Source organism: Belonocnema kinseyi, chromosome 7 (assembly GCF_010883055.1).
Source record: "Belonocnema kinseyi isolate 2016_QV_RU_SX_M_011 chromosome 7, B_treatae_v1, whole genome shotgun sequence".
NCBI lineage: Eukaryota > Metazoa > Arthropoda > Insecta > Hymenoptera > Cynipidae > Belonocnema > Belonocnema kinseyi.
The window spans coordinates 2,957,935-2,975,467 of NC_046663.1; the positions used below are offsets into that span (position 1 = coordinate 2,957,935).

Here is a 17,533-nt window from a genome sequence, read left to right on the forward strand (position 1 = left end):
ACAAAAAAAAGGTCAATTTTCAAATAAAGAAATTATTTTTAAATGCAAAAGATACATTTCCAAAAACAACGAATTAAAAAAAGTTCAATTTTTAAACAAGAAGATTGACTTTCTATTAAAAAGAAGAATTTAAAACTAAATAAGTTAAATTTTCAACCGAAAAAATAAGAATTTAAAAAAAAGTTCAATTTTCAACCTAAGAGATGAATTTTTTAAACAAGATTAACTCTATAATAAAAAGACGGATACAAATCAAATTAAAATTTTAAACAAAAAAATGAATTTTAAAAGAAGGAGATTAATTTTCTGCTAAAAAGGTAAATTTTCGACAAAAAATAAGAAACAGCCGTATCTACAGTTTAAAAAATTAGTTTTCAGGAAGAAAACGAAATTTTGAAGAAAATAGTTAAACTTTTAAAGTAAAAAAATGAATTTTGAATGAAAAAAGATCAAATTTTTACCAAAAATGGGAATGCTAAAATTTCAAGCGAAAATCAACGAATTAAAAAAATTTTTATTTTTCAAACAAAGAGAGGAATTTTCAAACAAGAAGATTAACTTTCTATTAAAAAGAATAATTTTAAACCAAAGGTAAACTTTCAATTAGGAAATGATTTTTTAACTGAAAAAGATACATTTCCAAATCAAAAGCAACGAATTTTCAACAAAAAAACATCCTCAATTTGCAACCAAAAAGATGAATTTTCAAAGAAGATTAATTTTCTGCCAAAAAGGTAACTTTTCAACAAAAAACGCAACAGCCGTATTTTCAGTTTAAAAAAAGACAATTTTCAACAAAATAGTTGAAAATTTAAACTAAAAAAATAAATTTTTAACGAAAAAAAAGAAACTTAGATCAAAAATAGAAAAGTTAAATTTTAAACCGAAAAAATATAAATAAAAAAAAAAAAGGTTCAATTTTCAACCAGAGATAAATTTTTAAATTTCCTATTAAAAAAACGAATTAAAAAAAGTCAATTTTGAATAGAGAAATGATTTTACAACTGAAAAAGATACATTTCCAAATCAAAAACAACGATTTAAAAAAATTCAATTTTCAACAAAAAGAAGAATTTTCAAACTATAAGATTATTTTTCTACTAAAAAGGTCAATTTAAAAAAAAAATGAAACAGCCGTATATTCAGTTTAAAAAATTAATTTTCAACAAGAAAAAGAAATTTTGAACAAAATGGTTGAAATTTTCAACTAAATAAATGAATTTTGAACGAAAAAAGATTAAATATAAATGAAAAATAGAAACATTAAATTTTCAGCGAAAACAATACGAATTTTTGAAAAAAAGTTCAATTTTCAACCAAAGTGATGAATTTTCAAAGAAGAAGATTAAATTTCTATTAAAAAGAAGAATTCAAAACTAAAGAAGGTAAACTTTCAATTAGGAAATTATTATTTTTCTGAAAAAGATAAATTTCCAATTCAAAAGCAACGAATTTTCAACAAAAAAGTTTAATTTTCAACCAAGAAGTTGAATTTTCAAAAAAGAAGATTAATTTTCTGCTAAAAAGGCCAATTTTCAACAAAAAATAGAATAGCTGTATTTTCAGTTTCAAAAATTAGTTTTAAACAAGAAAAGGCAATTTTCAAAAAAATAGTTTAAATTTTCAACTGACGAAATGACTTTGAAACGAAAAAAGATCAAATTTCTACCAAACGAGAAGATTAATTTTCTATTAAAGAAATAAATTAAAAATTAAAAAAAGGTTGATTTCCGACTAGAAAATGATTTTTCAACTGTAAAGATACATTTCCAACTAAAAAAGAACGAATTTTCAAAATAAAAGTTCACTTTTTCAACCACAAAGAAATAAATTTTCAAACAAGATTAACTTTTTATTTAAAAAACGAATTTAAAAATAAAAAAAGCAAGTTTTCAACTAAAGAAATTATTTTTTTTATGTAAAATAGATACATTTCCAATTTAAAAATTCAACTTTTAACCAAAAACATAAATTTTGAGAGTAGAAGATTATTTTTTTACTAAAAAAGCCCATTTTTAACCGAAAATGGAACAGCTGTATTTTCAGTTTGAAAAATTAGTTTTCAACAAGAAAAATAAATTGCCAACTAAAAACATAAACTTTGAACGAATAACAGATAAAATTTCTACCAAAAAATGAAAAACAACGGATTTTCAAAAAAAAAAAAAGTTCAATTTTCAATTACAAACAGATGAATTGTCAAACAAGAAAATTAACTTTCTATTCAAAAGACGAATTTAAAACAAAAAATAGGTAAATCTACAACTGAAGAAATTTTTTTTTAAGTGCAAAAGATACATTTCTAATTCATAAACAAAAAATTTAAAAAAAGTTTAATTTTCAAACTTGAAGATTAACTTTCTATTAAAAAGATGAATTTAAAACTAAAGAAGTTAAATTTTCAATTAGGAAATGATTTTTAAACTGAAAAATATAAATTTCCAATTAAAAAGCAACGAATTTCCAAAAAAAAAAAAACAAACAAAAAAAAACAAGTTCAATTTGCAACCAAAAAGATGAATTTTTAAAGAAGATTAATTTTCTGCTAAAAGGTCAATTTTGAACAAAAAATGGATAGCTGTATTTTCAGTTTAATAAATTATTTTTCAACAAGAAAGGGGAATTTCCAAAACAATAATTGAAATTTTCAACTATAAAAATTAATTTTTAATGAAAAAAAAAATGAAACTTAAATAAAAAATAGAAAACTTAAATTTTTAACCGAAAAAATACGAATTAAAAAAAAGATCAATTTTCAACCAAAGAGATTAATTTTCAAAGAAAATTAACCTTGTAATAAAAAGACGAATAAAAAAGTAAATTTTTAAAAGAGAAATGATTTTACAATTGAAAAAGATACATTTCCAATTCAAAACAACAATTTAGAAAAAATTAAATTTTCACCAAAAAGACGAATTTTCAAACTACAAGATTATTTCTCTACTAAAAAGATACATTTTCAACAAAAAAATGAAACAGGCGCATTTTCAGTTTAAAAAATTAGTTTTCAACAAGAAAAAGAAATTTTGAATAAAATAGTTGCAATTTTCAACTAAAGAAATTAATTTTAAACGAAAAAAAATCAAACTTAAATCAAAAATAGAAAAATTAAATTTTCAATCAAAAAACAACAAAATAAAAAAAGTGAAATTTTGAAACAAAGAGATGAATTTTTAAACACGATTAACTTTATATTAAAAAGACGAATTTGCAACTGGAAAAATTAATTTTTCAACTATAAAGGTATATTTCCAACTCAAAAACAACGAATTTTCAACAAAAAAAGTTCAATTTTCAAACAAAGAAATCAAATTTTTCAACAAGATTAACTTTATATAAAAAATATTGAAAATTTATACTAATTTTCTGCTAAAAAGGTAAATTTTCAACAAAAAATGGAATAGCTGTATTTCAAGTTTAAAAAATTAGTTTTTAACAAGAAAAAGGAATTTTCAACAAAATAATTGAATTTTTAACTAAAAAGATTAATTTTCAAACAAGACGATTAATTTTCTACTAAACAGACGAATCTTAAGTTAAAAAAGTTGAATTTTCTGCAAAACTGGAATAGCTCCATTTTGAGTTTGAAAACAATTAATTTTCAACAAAACAAAATAATAATTTTGAACCAAAGAAATTAATTCTCAACAAAAATGTTCGATTTGAAAAATTAATTTTCATTAAGAAAAAAAGTGTTTCAACAAAATAGTTCAATTAAAAAAAAAAAAATAAAAGAATTTTTATTAAAGTATTTTAAATTACAACTAAACGATTGAACGTTTAACTACAAAAGTTAAATTTTCAACAAAAAATGGAATATTTGTATCTTAGATAATTAATTTTAAAATAAAAAATTAATTTAAAAAAAAATCATTTTGAACTAAAGAAATAAATTTTCAACGAAAAAAATAAAATTTAAAAAAATATGGAAGTTAAATTTTCAAACAAAGTAGATGAATTTTCATTAAAATACGACAAATTTCAAGCAAATAGTTGAATTTTCGAATAAAATAAATAAATTTTCAACCCAAAAATTTAATATTTGAATTTTCGATTACAAAAAATTAATTTTCATCAAGAAAAAAAAAAGCATTTTCAACAAAATAGTTAATTTAAAAAAAATTAAATAAAAGAATTTTTATTAAAGCTAGTTTTCAAACGAATAGTTCAATTTCCAATTAAAACAGATAAATTTTCAACCCAAAAATGAAATATTTGAATTTTGAATTTAAAAAATTAATTTTCATTTAAAACAACGAATGATCAACTAGATCTAGATCTAGAAAATTTAAATTTGGAAGTAAAATCGAACAGTTAAATATTAGGTAATACATTTTAAAAAAAATTAATTAACAAATAAAAACTTAATTTTTAAATAAAAAGATAGGTACATACATTATTAACCAAAAATTAAATAGTTAAATTTTTAATTCAATAAAAACGGATTCGGGATCATTAAAAATTCCAGGTGTACTTTTATTTAATTCAGCCAATTAAATTAAATTTTAACAAATTATAATGCAATAATAATAGTTTATCAGTAAGTTTGATTAAATTCAAAACAATTTTCAATGATATTTTTATCAAAGTGAACAAAAAAAGTATTCTGTAATCATAATCATATTATTTGTTATTTCTTAAAGAAAAATTAGAGTTCAATTATTTATGCAAAGATTAGGATTACTTTGGAGAATAATAGCAATCTAAAAAAACTCGAAACTCTTTAAAAAAGTAATAAAATTTGTCTGAAGTTAAAATTGACCGAAATTTAGTTAGTTCACGAATTTCTTCTTTTCAACAATTTACAAAGATCTTTTTGCTTTTCCCATTGAATCTTTCATTTCATTTTATTCGTAAACTTTACCTGATTTTTTTTCCTTCAGGTTTTTTTTTTTAATTTTGCAATATATAATTCACTATAAAATACTAAATTATGAAGACTTTGAAAAAGAGAAGATTAACCCTTAAAGGGCATACTGGGTGTACAACACCCAGCGAATTATTTGCGCTTTAATAAAACGTACAAAATTCAAAAAATGAAACAATTTGGATTTTTATATTTTTTATACGCAGTTTAAGATCAACAAAATCGTTAATCACGCAAGGTACGGTGTTTCATTTTTCATTGAATTGAAGCTTTTATTTTTCAGACTAAAAATACCTTTTTGGGAACGAATACTATAAGACTAATTTTATTTTTGAAGTGCCGTATCTCGGAAATATTCAGGTAAAATTTTAAGTAAAAATATCAAAAACCTAAAAAGTTAGGAATTTTAGAGTGAAAGAAGTAATTTTTTATGTTTTTTTTTTGTTCCAAAAAAAGGATTTTTTAACTACTTTAATTTTCAAAAACTGTTATGAAACCTTTTTCTCCTCAAACTAGATAGATTGAACATCATTAATTGATTTTCTTGTAAAAAAAAACTATTCAATACCGTCGACACGGCACACGTTTGAATACCCTTGGGTATCTAACACCCAGTATGTTCTTTGTGTAATTTTTTTTTAAATTCCATGACTTTTTCAGGTCTTGTAGAGCAACCCTGAGATAGGTTGTCAAAAATTTCTTTAAAGAAAGAGACAATAGTCAAATATAATATTACAATTGAAAAAAAAAAAAAAGAAATAAAAATAAATTTAAAAAAATTTGATTCAACTGACCTCTTCTTCGCTGCAATCTGGCCGCTGTTCCGCCACGACGCATATTCTCTCATCTCGCAAGACTCGAACACTGAAAACCGCGATTCTGCCTCGATAGATGAACTTGGTCGGCTCAACTGCCAATACAGTCGCAATTATGTCGTCCGCATTGTGTTTTCTGCCGGTGACCGTCATGAGACCGTCTCGAGAGCCGCAAATGAAAACGAGACCTCCAGGTCCGAGGAAGCCGAGGAGACCGGAGCGCGTGTACTCCTCGTTGCCGATTGTAATTCCGTCCGGCTGCTGTGGCGAGACCTTGAAGGTGTTGTTCGTCAGACCCTGCAGGCCCCAATACTGCGTTCCGGTCGTTGGACTGTGCACACAAATCTCCCCGACCTCGTCCGTCTTGCAGATGTAGGGCTGACCCTCCATTTTCACCACAACGACGATACCTACGAATTTTTATGTTTTAAGATTTAGGAGATTTAAATTTAGATTGAAATCCAAATTAAAAATCCTATTTAACGTCCAATAATCAAATTGATGCAAACTCCTGTTTAAAAAAAAAAAAAATACAAGAATCCAAAGACTTCTTTATTTTTATTATCATTAAATTACAATAAAATAACATTCAAAATAAAAATAAATAAAATAAAATTGCATTACCAAAGTTTCGGTACACTTACAAGTACCCTTATATCATTTTCCTTTCCTATTTTTTACTTTTGTCCGAAAATTATTTATTTGTTCCAATTTTTTTAGATTACAATAGGATTTTTTGTTGTTTCTGTTTGTTCGTAGTGGTCCAAATTTGATCTTTGGATTTTTTTTTTACAGAAGTTTGCATCAATTTTTATGTTTTAGCTAAATATATATATATTCTATTGGGAATGGTAGTTGACCATTTCGCCACCTGGTGCCGAAAACTGGAACTAGAGAGAGCAGGTACCATTTTAAAGATGTATTTTAATTTTATTGTTTTTACGATTGTTTTTTATGTTTAAAACAATTATTGAATACTAAACAACAAAATTTTCATCAAAAACAAAGAGTTTTAGATTGAATTTCCGTCTTATACAGTGAAAAAACACATTTTTGTGAAATTTTCAAATGCATTGTAAGCTTAAATAAACTTTAATTAATGTATCTAGCGACAAATTTGATCCAGATTCTGCAAAGCATATGAATAATAGATTATTGGAATTTAAATACAAATTCAAACCTAATTTTTAGATCAGAAGTTTAAGTAGTAAATATTATATATATATAAATTAATAAAAACAGGGTGGCCGTTTTCATCGAAGACAAAAATTTCCGGTCATTTCCCGGTTCGCAAATATTTTTCACGGCCAATGAAATTTAAAAAATCAAACTATATTCTAAACATTTTTCCATATATAGTAATAAACAATAAACAACATATTAAAGCATTCAAAGTAGAACCCTTGAATTTCAAACTTTTAAAATTGAAGTTTAAAAATTTTTTAATTCCAAAATTGTGTATTGAAATGCTCAAAAATGTACACGTACCAAATGGAAGGTACTAACACTGTTCAATTAAACAATTTTAAATGAAATTCAAATAAACTGCAAAATTTATAACTTTTATAAATTATAGAGTTCAAAGATTCAGATTAAGTTTCAAAAATATAAATCCACGTTAAAATTTTCAATACTCTAAATTAAAGAATCGAGCAATAAACTTCAAAAAATGTCAAAATAATATTATTTTAAGTAATATTAAGCTAGACACATTAAAAATTGAAAAATAATTTTTTTTAACTTAACATTTCTTGAATTAGAAGTCAAATTATTTTTATTTTAAATAGTCTAAGCATCCTTCAAAAGCTTTAAAATTTTATTTCAAAATCTTGAAAAATCTAGAAGTGGTTTTAAATTTTTCCAAATTCAAAATAATTTTTGATTTTTTTGTCAGAACTTTTAAATAAATTTCAAAATGAATTGATATAATTTGAAAATACTTACAGCCAAATTTAAAATAAAATTGAGATTTTTTCAGATTTAAAATAAAAAATCTAGCATTTTTTTAAGAATTTTGAAAGACTAGAAAAGAATAACAAATTTTCTTAAGATTCTGAGGAAAACTGAAAATGATTTTTCACTTTGAAAAATTCTTGTAACAGATAATTTAAACAAGAATTTTTAATCCGGAAGATTAATTTTCATTAAAAAAAGATGAATTTTCAACAAATGATTTAAATTTTTAACTAAAAACTTTGAATAATAGATACGAAGTTAGTCCAGATTTTATTTTATATTCTTTTTCTAAATTTTCTAAAACTAAATAGTTACATTTTTAAATAAAAAAAAAATCAATTTTTCAACCGAGAATGTAGTAAAAAAATTTATATTGAAGAGAATTAATATTCAGTTAAAAAAAATTTTTCTACATAAAAGTTTCAGTTTTTTTTACCAAATATCTAGTGATAATTTAGACCAAATTTTCAAGCAAAAAATCCAATTTTCCACAGAGTAATTTTGTGTTAAATAGATGAATTTTATACCAAGTTGTTGCATTTGCAAGCCAAGAACGCGAACTTTCTACAACAATTGTGGAATTTTGTACCAAATAATTGAATTTTATATCAAATTGTTAAATTTTTAACTTAAAAAAATGATTTTTCATTGAAACGATTGAATTTTCAAGAAAAAAATAACTAATTTTCTATAAAATAGGTTTAATTTTGTGACATGCAGTCAAATTTTATAAGAAAGTGTTAAATTTTCAAGCTGAATAGAACAATTTCTTTATAAAGTTGAATTTTCTACTCGAAAATATGAATTTTCAACAAAATATTAAAGTTTACAGTTTAAAAAATCACTTTTCCACACCAAAAAAAAAAAGAATTTTCAATAATATGTTTTTAACCAAAATATTAATTTTATACAAAAAAAAAGCGAATTTCCTCTGAAGAATTTTAATTTTGAACCATATAATTGAATTTTTAAACTATTAGTTCAATTTGGAACCAAGAAATGCATTTTCAACCAAAACTATTAATTTTTTACCCAAAATTATGATTTCTCGAAAAAGTACATAAATTAGAAACGAAAATTTTCTAACAGAAAAGAAGATTTTTTAACCAAATAAATCCATTTTTTTACCAAATAGTTGAATTTTTAACCAATAAGATTAATTTCTACAAAAAAACAACGTTTTTTTTAAACAAATTACTTAAATTTTTAATTAAAAACTTTAAACAAAGGATATGATCTTAGTTCAGATTTTATTTGTTTAATTTGTAGTTTATATATTTCTTCTAAATTGTTTAAAACGAAATAGTTTAATTTTTAAACCAAAAAACAGATCAATTTTTTTAACCGAAAATGTTGCAGTTAAATTTTCTTAAAAGAGAATTAATTTCTAATTCAAAAAACAAATTTTCTACAAAAAAAAAAGTTTTCGTTTTTACCGTTTAGTAGAATTTTAGACCAAATTGTTCAATTTTCAGGCAAAAAATCGAATTTTCTACAAAAAATGTCCAGTTTTTTAACAAATAATAGAATTTTTGACGAAATTGTTCAATATTGAAGCAAAAATTTGAATCTGTAAATTTTTTAATAAAGAAAATTAAGTTTCTACCAAAAAAGAATTTTTGTTTAACAAATTACTTAAATTTTTTACTGAAAAATTTATACAATGGATACGACGTTAGTCCAGATTTTATTTGATTAATTTTTAGTTTTTTTTTGTAAAATGAAAAAAAAACAACTAAATAGATGAATTTTTAACCAAAAAACATTAATTTTTTTAACCAAAAATGTAATGCAATTTTCTTCAAAGAGCATTAATTTTCAGTTCAAAAAACAAATTTTCTACAAAAAAAAGTTTTAATTTTTTACCAAATAGTAAAATTTTAGACGAAATTGTCAAATTTTGAAACAAAAAAATCGAATTTTCTACAAAGTAGTTTGATTTTGTATTATATAGTTTAATTATATAGCCAATTTTCCAAAAAAATACATAAATTTTCACCAAAAAAGTTGAATTTTCGAATTAAAAAAAAAAAATTAACAAAAAAATAGAATAGGTCAATTTTCCGTAAAAAAATATTAATTTTCAAGAAAACAGTTAAATTTTCTAGTACAATAATTATTGAATTTTGAACTAAAAAGATTAATTTTCTACGAAAAAAGCGAAAATTTCTTGGTTGAAAATTGATGTTATTTTTGGTAGAAAAACAGTTTTAGTTAAAAATTCAACTTCTTGTTTTTTAATGAAAATCTTTTTTTGTTGAAACATCAACTCTTTTATTGAAAGTTGAACTATTCTCGTAAGCAATTATCATCTTGATTGAAGATTTTTAATTTTAGTTGAAAAATCGACTGTTTCTGTTAAACATAATTTTTTTAACTGCAAAATTAACTATTTAGTTGGAACTTCCACCGATAAATTTCAAATAAACTTTTTTGTTGAGAATTTATATAATTTCGGGTTGAAAATTCAACTATTATTATTTTCATCAGTATTGTTTGTTTTTTGTTTTTTTTTTTTCTTGAAAATTGATCTCTTCGTGTAGGAATTTCACCTTTTTTATTAAAAAGACAACTATCTTTTTCAGAATGATTTTTCTTTCTTTAAAATTAACACTTTTGTTGAAAATTCGTAGAATAGGCTCGAAAATTAAAAATTTTGGTATAAAATCCAATTATTTTGTTAAAAATGTACGTGTTTTGTTGAAAAGTTGTATTTTTAAGTGAAAAATCTCACTTTTTAGTTAACAATTCAAATATTTTGTGCAAAATTAATCCTTTTTATTTATTTAGTTAATAAAATCTAGAGACGAAAAAAATATAAACTAAATATTAATCAAATAAAATCTAGACTAACGTCGTATCCATTATTTAAAGTATTTAGTTGAAAATTAAAGTAATTTATTTAAAATTCGCCTTTTTTTATAGAAAATTAATCCTCTTGGTTAAAAATTTAATAATTTCATTGAAAATTCTTCTTTTCTTATAGAAAATTAATCTTTTGGGTGGAAAACACAACTATTTGGTTTAAAATTTATGCACTTTATCGAGAATTCGATATTTTGAGTAGAAAATTAATCCTCTTACTTATAAATTCATTTTTATTTTGGTTCCAAATTTAACTCTTTGGTTAAACAAATTTTTTATTGAAAATTAAGTATTTTAAATAAAAATTCAACTACTTCATCTTTGATATAAAATGAACCTTCTCGTTTGAAAAATAAACTATGGTTAAAAATGTATCTTTCAACAGAATTTTTACCTTTTTTTATTAAAAATGCAGCTGCCTTATTCAAAATTAATTTTTATAAATTGAAAATTAACGCTTTTTTTGTAGAAAATTCGTAGATTTAGCTCGCAAATTCAAAAATGTTGCATAAAATTCATTTCTTTGGTTAAAAATTTATTTATTTTGTTAAAAAGTTGTCTTTTTAATTAGAAAATCAATGCTTTCGAAAAAACATGTTGTTGAAAATTTCCTTTTTTTTGGGGTTGAAGTGATTTTTTTAACTGAAAACTTAAATATTTTGTCGAAAATTCATATTCTCGAGTAGAAAATTCCACATTTCAAAGAAATTTAGCTTAAAAATTCAACAATCTGATATAAATTTCAATTATTTGGTACGAAATTGAACATTTTTTGCTTGAAAATTAAACTATTTTGTCTAAAATTTCACTATTTGGTAAAAAAAGTGAAACTTTTTTTGTAAAAAATTTGTTTTTTAAACTTTAGATTAATTCTCTTCAATGAAAATTTAACTAATCCATTTCTGATTAAAAAACTGATCTTCTTTGATTTAAGAACTCCAATATTTAGTTTCAAAAAATTTAGAAAAAAAATATACAGCAAAAATTAATAAAATAATATCTGCAGTAAGGTCATATTCATTGTTCAAAGTTTTTAGTTAAAAATTTAAATAATTTGTTATTTTGTTGTCGTCTTTTTTGATAGAAAATTATTCTTCTAGATTAAAAATTCGACTGTTTGGTACAAAAACAAGCCTGTTTTTATAGAAAATTAGTTGTTTTTCCCTTGGAAATTCAACCATTTTAAAGAAAGAAAAAATCATATTTTCAGCTTTAAAAGTCAACAATCTTATATCAAATTTAATTATTTGGTACAAAATTCAATTTTTTGTTTGAAAATTGAAATATTTGGTATACAATTCAACTATTTAATACAGAATTGAACTGTTTTGTAAAAGATTTAATTTTTTGCATGGAAATTTAACAATATGGTCTAAATTTCCTCTATTTTGGAAAAAAAAACTGAACATTTTTTGTAGAAAATTCGATTTTTTGCTTCAAAATTTGACAATAGGGTCTAAAATTTCACTATTTGGTAATAAAACTAAAACTTTTTCTTGTAGAAAATTCGTTTCTTGAACTGAAAATTAATTCTCTTCAATGTCTTTAGTTAATAGTTGCAACTGTTTGGTTAAAAATATATAGATTTTGTTGAAAATTCTTCTTTTCTGGTAGAAAATTAATCTTCGTTTGAATACAACTGTTTGTTTCAAAATCGATGTACTTTCTGAAGAATTCATTTTTCTTTTTTTAGTAAAAAATTAATCGTCTTTGTTAAAAATTAATTTTTTTGGTTCCAAATATAAATATTGGGTAGAAAATTCAACATTTTTAATTAAATTTTTTTCTTTACTGACTGAAAAAATCTTTCCTGGTTGAAAAATCGTCTTTTCGAATTGAAAAAAGTGTTTTTCATTGAGATTTTTTTCCAAATAGTAGAAAAATAGTGTCATCGTTTGATTTAAGTTTGTTCAAAGACCCAGTTGTGCAGTGAAAGAGGTATTATGCGCGAGTGAATCGAGCACTTAACTCTTTATAGCAGTAATTTAATCCGTGCTGGTTGCTCTACAAATTATCGCTAAACTAATATTTAATAAAAAAAATTCTCTTCAACACTTTCTCTTACCAAGTCATATTATTAACGAGGCGAGACTCGAAAATAAAATGGAAAAATAATTATTTTAATAGATTATTAAAATAATAGATTAATAATTATATCAATAGAACCCAATGAGAGACCCAATAATTTTTCTTGAAAGTTCATTCTACTGAAAAGACTCCTATTTCAATTTTGGGTTACAAATTCATCTTTTTATGGTTAAAAATTGTATTATTTTGTTGAAAATTCAATTTCAATTTTAAAGCTAAAAATGCAACTGTACATTTTTTGATGAAAATACACATTTTTGGTTGAAATTTTACGTAATTTGTTAAAAATGATTCTTTTTTTATATAAAATCACTTTTTTAATTTGAAATAAAGTATGAGGTTGAAAATTCGTCTTTGTTTGTTTAAATCAGGGTGGCCATTTTAAATGACGAAATAAATTCCCGGTCATTTCCGGGTTCGCAAACATTTTTCACGGCAAATGAAATTTAAAAAATGGAACACTGGAAAAAATTTCGACTTGAGGTAATAAAATTTGAGCTGCAAATGAAAGTACTTAAAGTGGAACTGTTAAATTTTGAGTTTTTTAAATTTAAATTTAAAATATTTTAGTTAAACAATTTTGTTATTCAATTTCTCAATAATTTACGCGTATAAAATTGAAGGTACTAAAATTTATCAATATAAAAAAATATAAATTCACGTTATCATTTTCAATGCTCTAAATTAAAAAAAATCAATCAATGAACTTTAAAATTTTCAAAATTATATAATTTTAAGGAACTCCAAGCTAGAAACATTAAATATTGAAAAATTGCAAAATTTTTAACGGAACACTTCTTAAATTAGAAATTCAATTATTTTGTTTTTAAATAGTTTAAAAATCCTTGGAAAACTTCAAAATTTTATTTCAAAATCTTGAGAAATCTAGAAGTTGTTTGATATTTATTTTAAATAATTATTTTGGAAATTTTTTCAGAACTTCTAAATATCTGTTATAATTAATTGATTTTTTTTCTAAAATTTTCAGAAAATCCTGCAAATTTTAGAAAATTTCTTTACAATTTGGATGTATAAATAAGAATCTAAAATTTATTATTTGTAGACGAAATTTGAGTAATTTTAAGTGATATCTAGAAGTTTTGAAAAGATTCAAAACTAACAAATTTCCTATGTAATAAATATTTTATGAAACAATTAAATTTTCGAAAAAAAAATGAATTTTCAACAAAATATGTGAAATTTCAACCTATTAGTCGAATTTTCAACTAAAAAAATCAATTTTGGACCAAAAACAATTTTATAATAAAATTTCAAAAAAAAAAAAAATTGAATTTTTAACAGAATAGTTAAATTCTCGACCAAAGGATAAATTTTCAATTAAAATTATGAATCTTCAATGAAAATATATTTAAATTTCAAATAAAAGACAGTTGAATTTAACATTTAAAGGTGAATTTTCATCAAAATAGTTGAATCGTTGAAGAAAAAAACGAAATTTCAAGAAAAGATTTCAATTTTCAACCAAGAAAGAATAAAAATTCCAATCAAAATTTGGAATTTTTACCAAAATGTTTAAATTTTCAACCGAAGAAATGAATTTTCGACTTAAATTTTTAATTATTTTAGAAATTTTTTCAGAACTTCTAAATATCTGTTATAATTAATTGATTTTTTTCTAACATTTTCAGAAAATCATGCAAATTTTAGAAAATTTCTTTACAATTTGGATGTATAAATAACAATTCAACATTTATTATTTTTAGGCGAAAATTTTGAATTTTTAACAGAATAGTTAAATTCTCGACCAAAGGATAAATTTTCAATTAAAATTATGAATCTTCAATGAAAATAAATTTAAATTTAAAATAAAAAACAGTATTGTGAATAGCTTCAAAAGAATAAAAACATTTTCTTAAGATTCTGAGGAAAATTAAAAATAACTTTTCATTTTGAAAAATTATTTTAAGAGAATATTTTAAAAGTTATTCAAAGATTTAAACAAAATTTTCAAAAAAGATTCTAGAAGGTTTTAAGAAAACTTTTTGAAATTGGCATGATAATTTTTTATCTTTTTAAAACTCCTAAATATTTCTTAAAATTACTTAAATTTTGTCTAAAAATGTTCATTTGTAAATTATACCTCAAAATTTAAAAATTTCATTTACCAATAAAGCATTTTTCAACTACAACAATTAAAATTTTAACGTTCAAAGTTAAAGATTCTTTACTTTTGAATATTTAGTTTGAATTTACTTGTCTTGAATAAAAATTCAAAAATTGCTAAATATTCAACAATTTATCCTTTTTTTTAATTAAAAATTTCAAATTGAATGGGTTAAAAATTCAATATTTTAGAGTTAAACAATATTTTAAATTTAATAAAATCTTTTAATTAAGAATATATTATTATCAAGTTTAACAACTAAGACTTTCAAATTGAAACCGTTTAAGTTTTAACGTTAAAATCTGAAAAATCTTAAACTTTGAACTGTTTTAAAATCGGTTTGTCAAATCGTTTTTGTTCACTTTTTAATACTTAAAGTACAGATAAATTTACAAAAACTTATTTATTTATCAAATAAAAATGTTTTTTTACCAAAAATTTTCAACATCAAAAGGCTATTATTTGTTATTTGTTCAAGTCTATAAGAAACTATTTAAAAAATCTTTAAATAAAAAATTTAAGCTTAGAAATAAAAATTTTAAATGTAAAATTTTTACAGCAAAAAAAAATTTGAATTACGCATTGTAAGCTAAATAATAACAGAATTGAAAAACATAACGATTCAACTAATTATTTAAAAACTGTTGAAATTGAACGTGGACGGATTTTTCTTCAACAAATTTGTAAAATTCCCGGTAAAAAAATTCACTGTCATTTCCCGGGTTTTCCCGGTTTTATGGAAAAGTTTTATTTTTATCCTGAAAATAAAAAATTTGAATATTTGGTTGAACATTTATGTATTTTGTTTAAAAAATCGTGTTTTTTGTTGGAAAATTCCTCTTTTAGATTAAAACTGCAACTGTCCGGAAAAAAATATAACTTTTTGGTTGAAAATTCAGATTTTCGAATTGAAAATTTAAATAGCTGGTTGAAAATTTATGTATTTTGTTAAAAATCGTATTTTTTTGGAAAATTCATTTTTTTAGGTTAAATTTGTTTACTATTTTGTTGAAAATTGTATTAAAAAGTTATACATCTTTGTTACAAATTTAACACTTGTTGAAAATTTGCCTTTTTCGCTTGAAAATTCAACAATATGATTGGAATTTATATTCTTTTTTTTAATACGAAATTTTTTTGGGTTGAAAATTCAACTATTTTGTTCAAAATTAATCAATTTAATTTAAAAAATTACATTTGTTCAAAAACTTCATCTTTTTTTTTGTCACAAATGCAACTGTATGCTTAAAAAATTAAATTGTATCGTGAGAAAATTAAATTTTTTTATGATAACTAAACTTTTTCTCGAAAATTCACATTTTGGGGTTAAATATTAAACTGTTTTGTGGACATAAATTTGCATCTTCGGTTTAAAATTCAAAAATTTGGTAGCTAGTTTGAATATTTGGTCGAAAATTGATGTATTTTGTTAAAAACTTGCCTTTTTGATTGTAAAATTATTTATTTTGTTATTAAAACTGCATAAATGTTATTGAAAATTAATCTGTTTTGGTTAATGATTAAAGAATTTTGTTGAAAATTCTTTTGTGTTGAATAAATCCAACTGTTTTTTATTTTTAATTAGTATATCGACAATTTTCTTTTTGCTTAACAATTAATTTTTTCAACTGAATATTGAACTTATTTATTAAAAATTCAAAGGACTGGTTGAAAAATTAACTTTTTTGTTGAATATTAGTATGTTCGGGTACAAAATTAAAATTTTTTTTAGAAAATTCTTTTTTTTTATTGAAAATTAATTATCTTAAATAAAAATGCAGCTATTTCATTTTTGGTTCAGAACTTTTTTTTTTAGTTAAGAAATTCTACTAGTACGTAAAAATATTTTAGAAGCGAAAAGAATATAAACTAAAAATTAATAAAATAAAATTTGGACTAATGCCACATACATTGTTCAAACTATTTAGTACAAAATTTATGTAATTTTTTGAAAATTCGTATTTTTTGGTAGAAAATTAATCTTCTGGGATAAAAATTCAACTACTTGATTAAAAATCGATGTATTTAGTTGAAAATTCGACTTTTTTAAAATTGAAAATTCAAATAATATATTTTTGGTTAATAATTCATATTATTTGCTTAAAAAAACTAATAATTTTGTTGAAAATAAAACTATTTTGTTGAAAATGAGTTTGATTTTTGGTTAAAAATCCATTTTTTTTACTGAAAATTTGACTTCCATTTTTGACTCTTAATTAACATTTTTCAGTTGAAAACTCAACTATTTGGTTTGAAATTATTTAATTTGGTTACAAATTAGTTTTTTCTGGCAGAAAATCAATTTTTGGTTTGAAAATATAACCACTTTGTTTATAATTAAAATACTTTCTTAAAAATTCCAATTTTACTTGAGGATGCATAATTTTATTTGAAATTTTTTCTTCTCGGTTCAAAATTTAACTTTTTCTTTGATTTTCTTTTGTATAAACTTCATTTTTCGTTGAAAATTGAATTATTTAGTAGAAAATTCGTGCTTTACTGTATAAAAATACAACTGTTTTATAAAAAATTCCTCCTTTTTCGCTTAAAAATTGAACAATCTATTCAAAAGTTAGATCAGACTGTTCAGTAAATCGTATTATCTTTTCAACAAACATTCTTCATTTCTGAAAAGGTGGCAGAGGCAGAGACAATTTTTTTTTCTTCAAATTTAACTATTGTATTTTTCGTTGAGAATTCCTCTTATTCATTCATATTATTTGGTTCAAACTTAAACTACTTTCTTAAAAGTTTTATTTATTTATTGAAGATTCTTAATTTTGTCAAAAATTCACGTTCTTTTTTTTGGTTAAAATT

At 22.0% G+C, this 17,533-nt stretch overlaps 1 protein-coding gene across 1 annotated transcript in view; it reads right to left on the reverse strand.

Annotated features, from left to right (window-relative positions):
• Window positions 1–17,533, reverse strand: part of LOC117175912 (disco-interacting protein 2) — a 132,678-nt gene that overhangs the window by 44,540 nt on the left and 70,605 nt on the right. Inside the window, exon 8 of the mRNA XM_033365754.1 lies at window positions 5,662–6,092. Within this exon, the coding sequence (XP_033221645.1) occupies window positions 5,662–6,092 (431 nt within the window). The remainder of the gene's footprint in view (window positions 1–5,661; window positions 6,093–17,533) is intronic.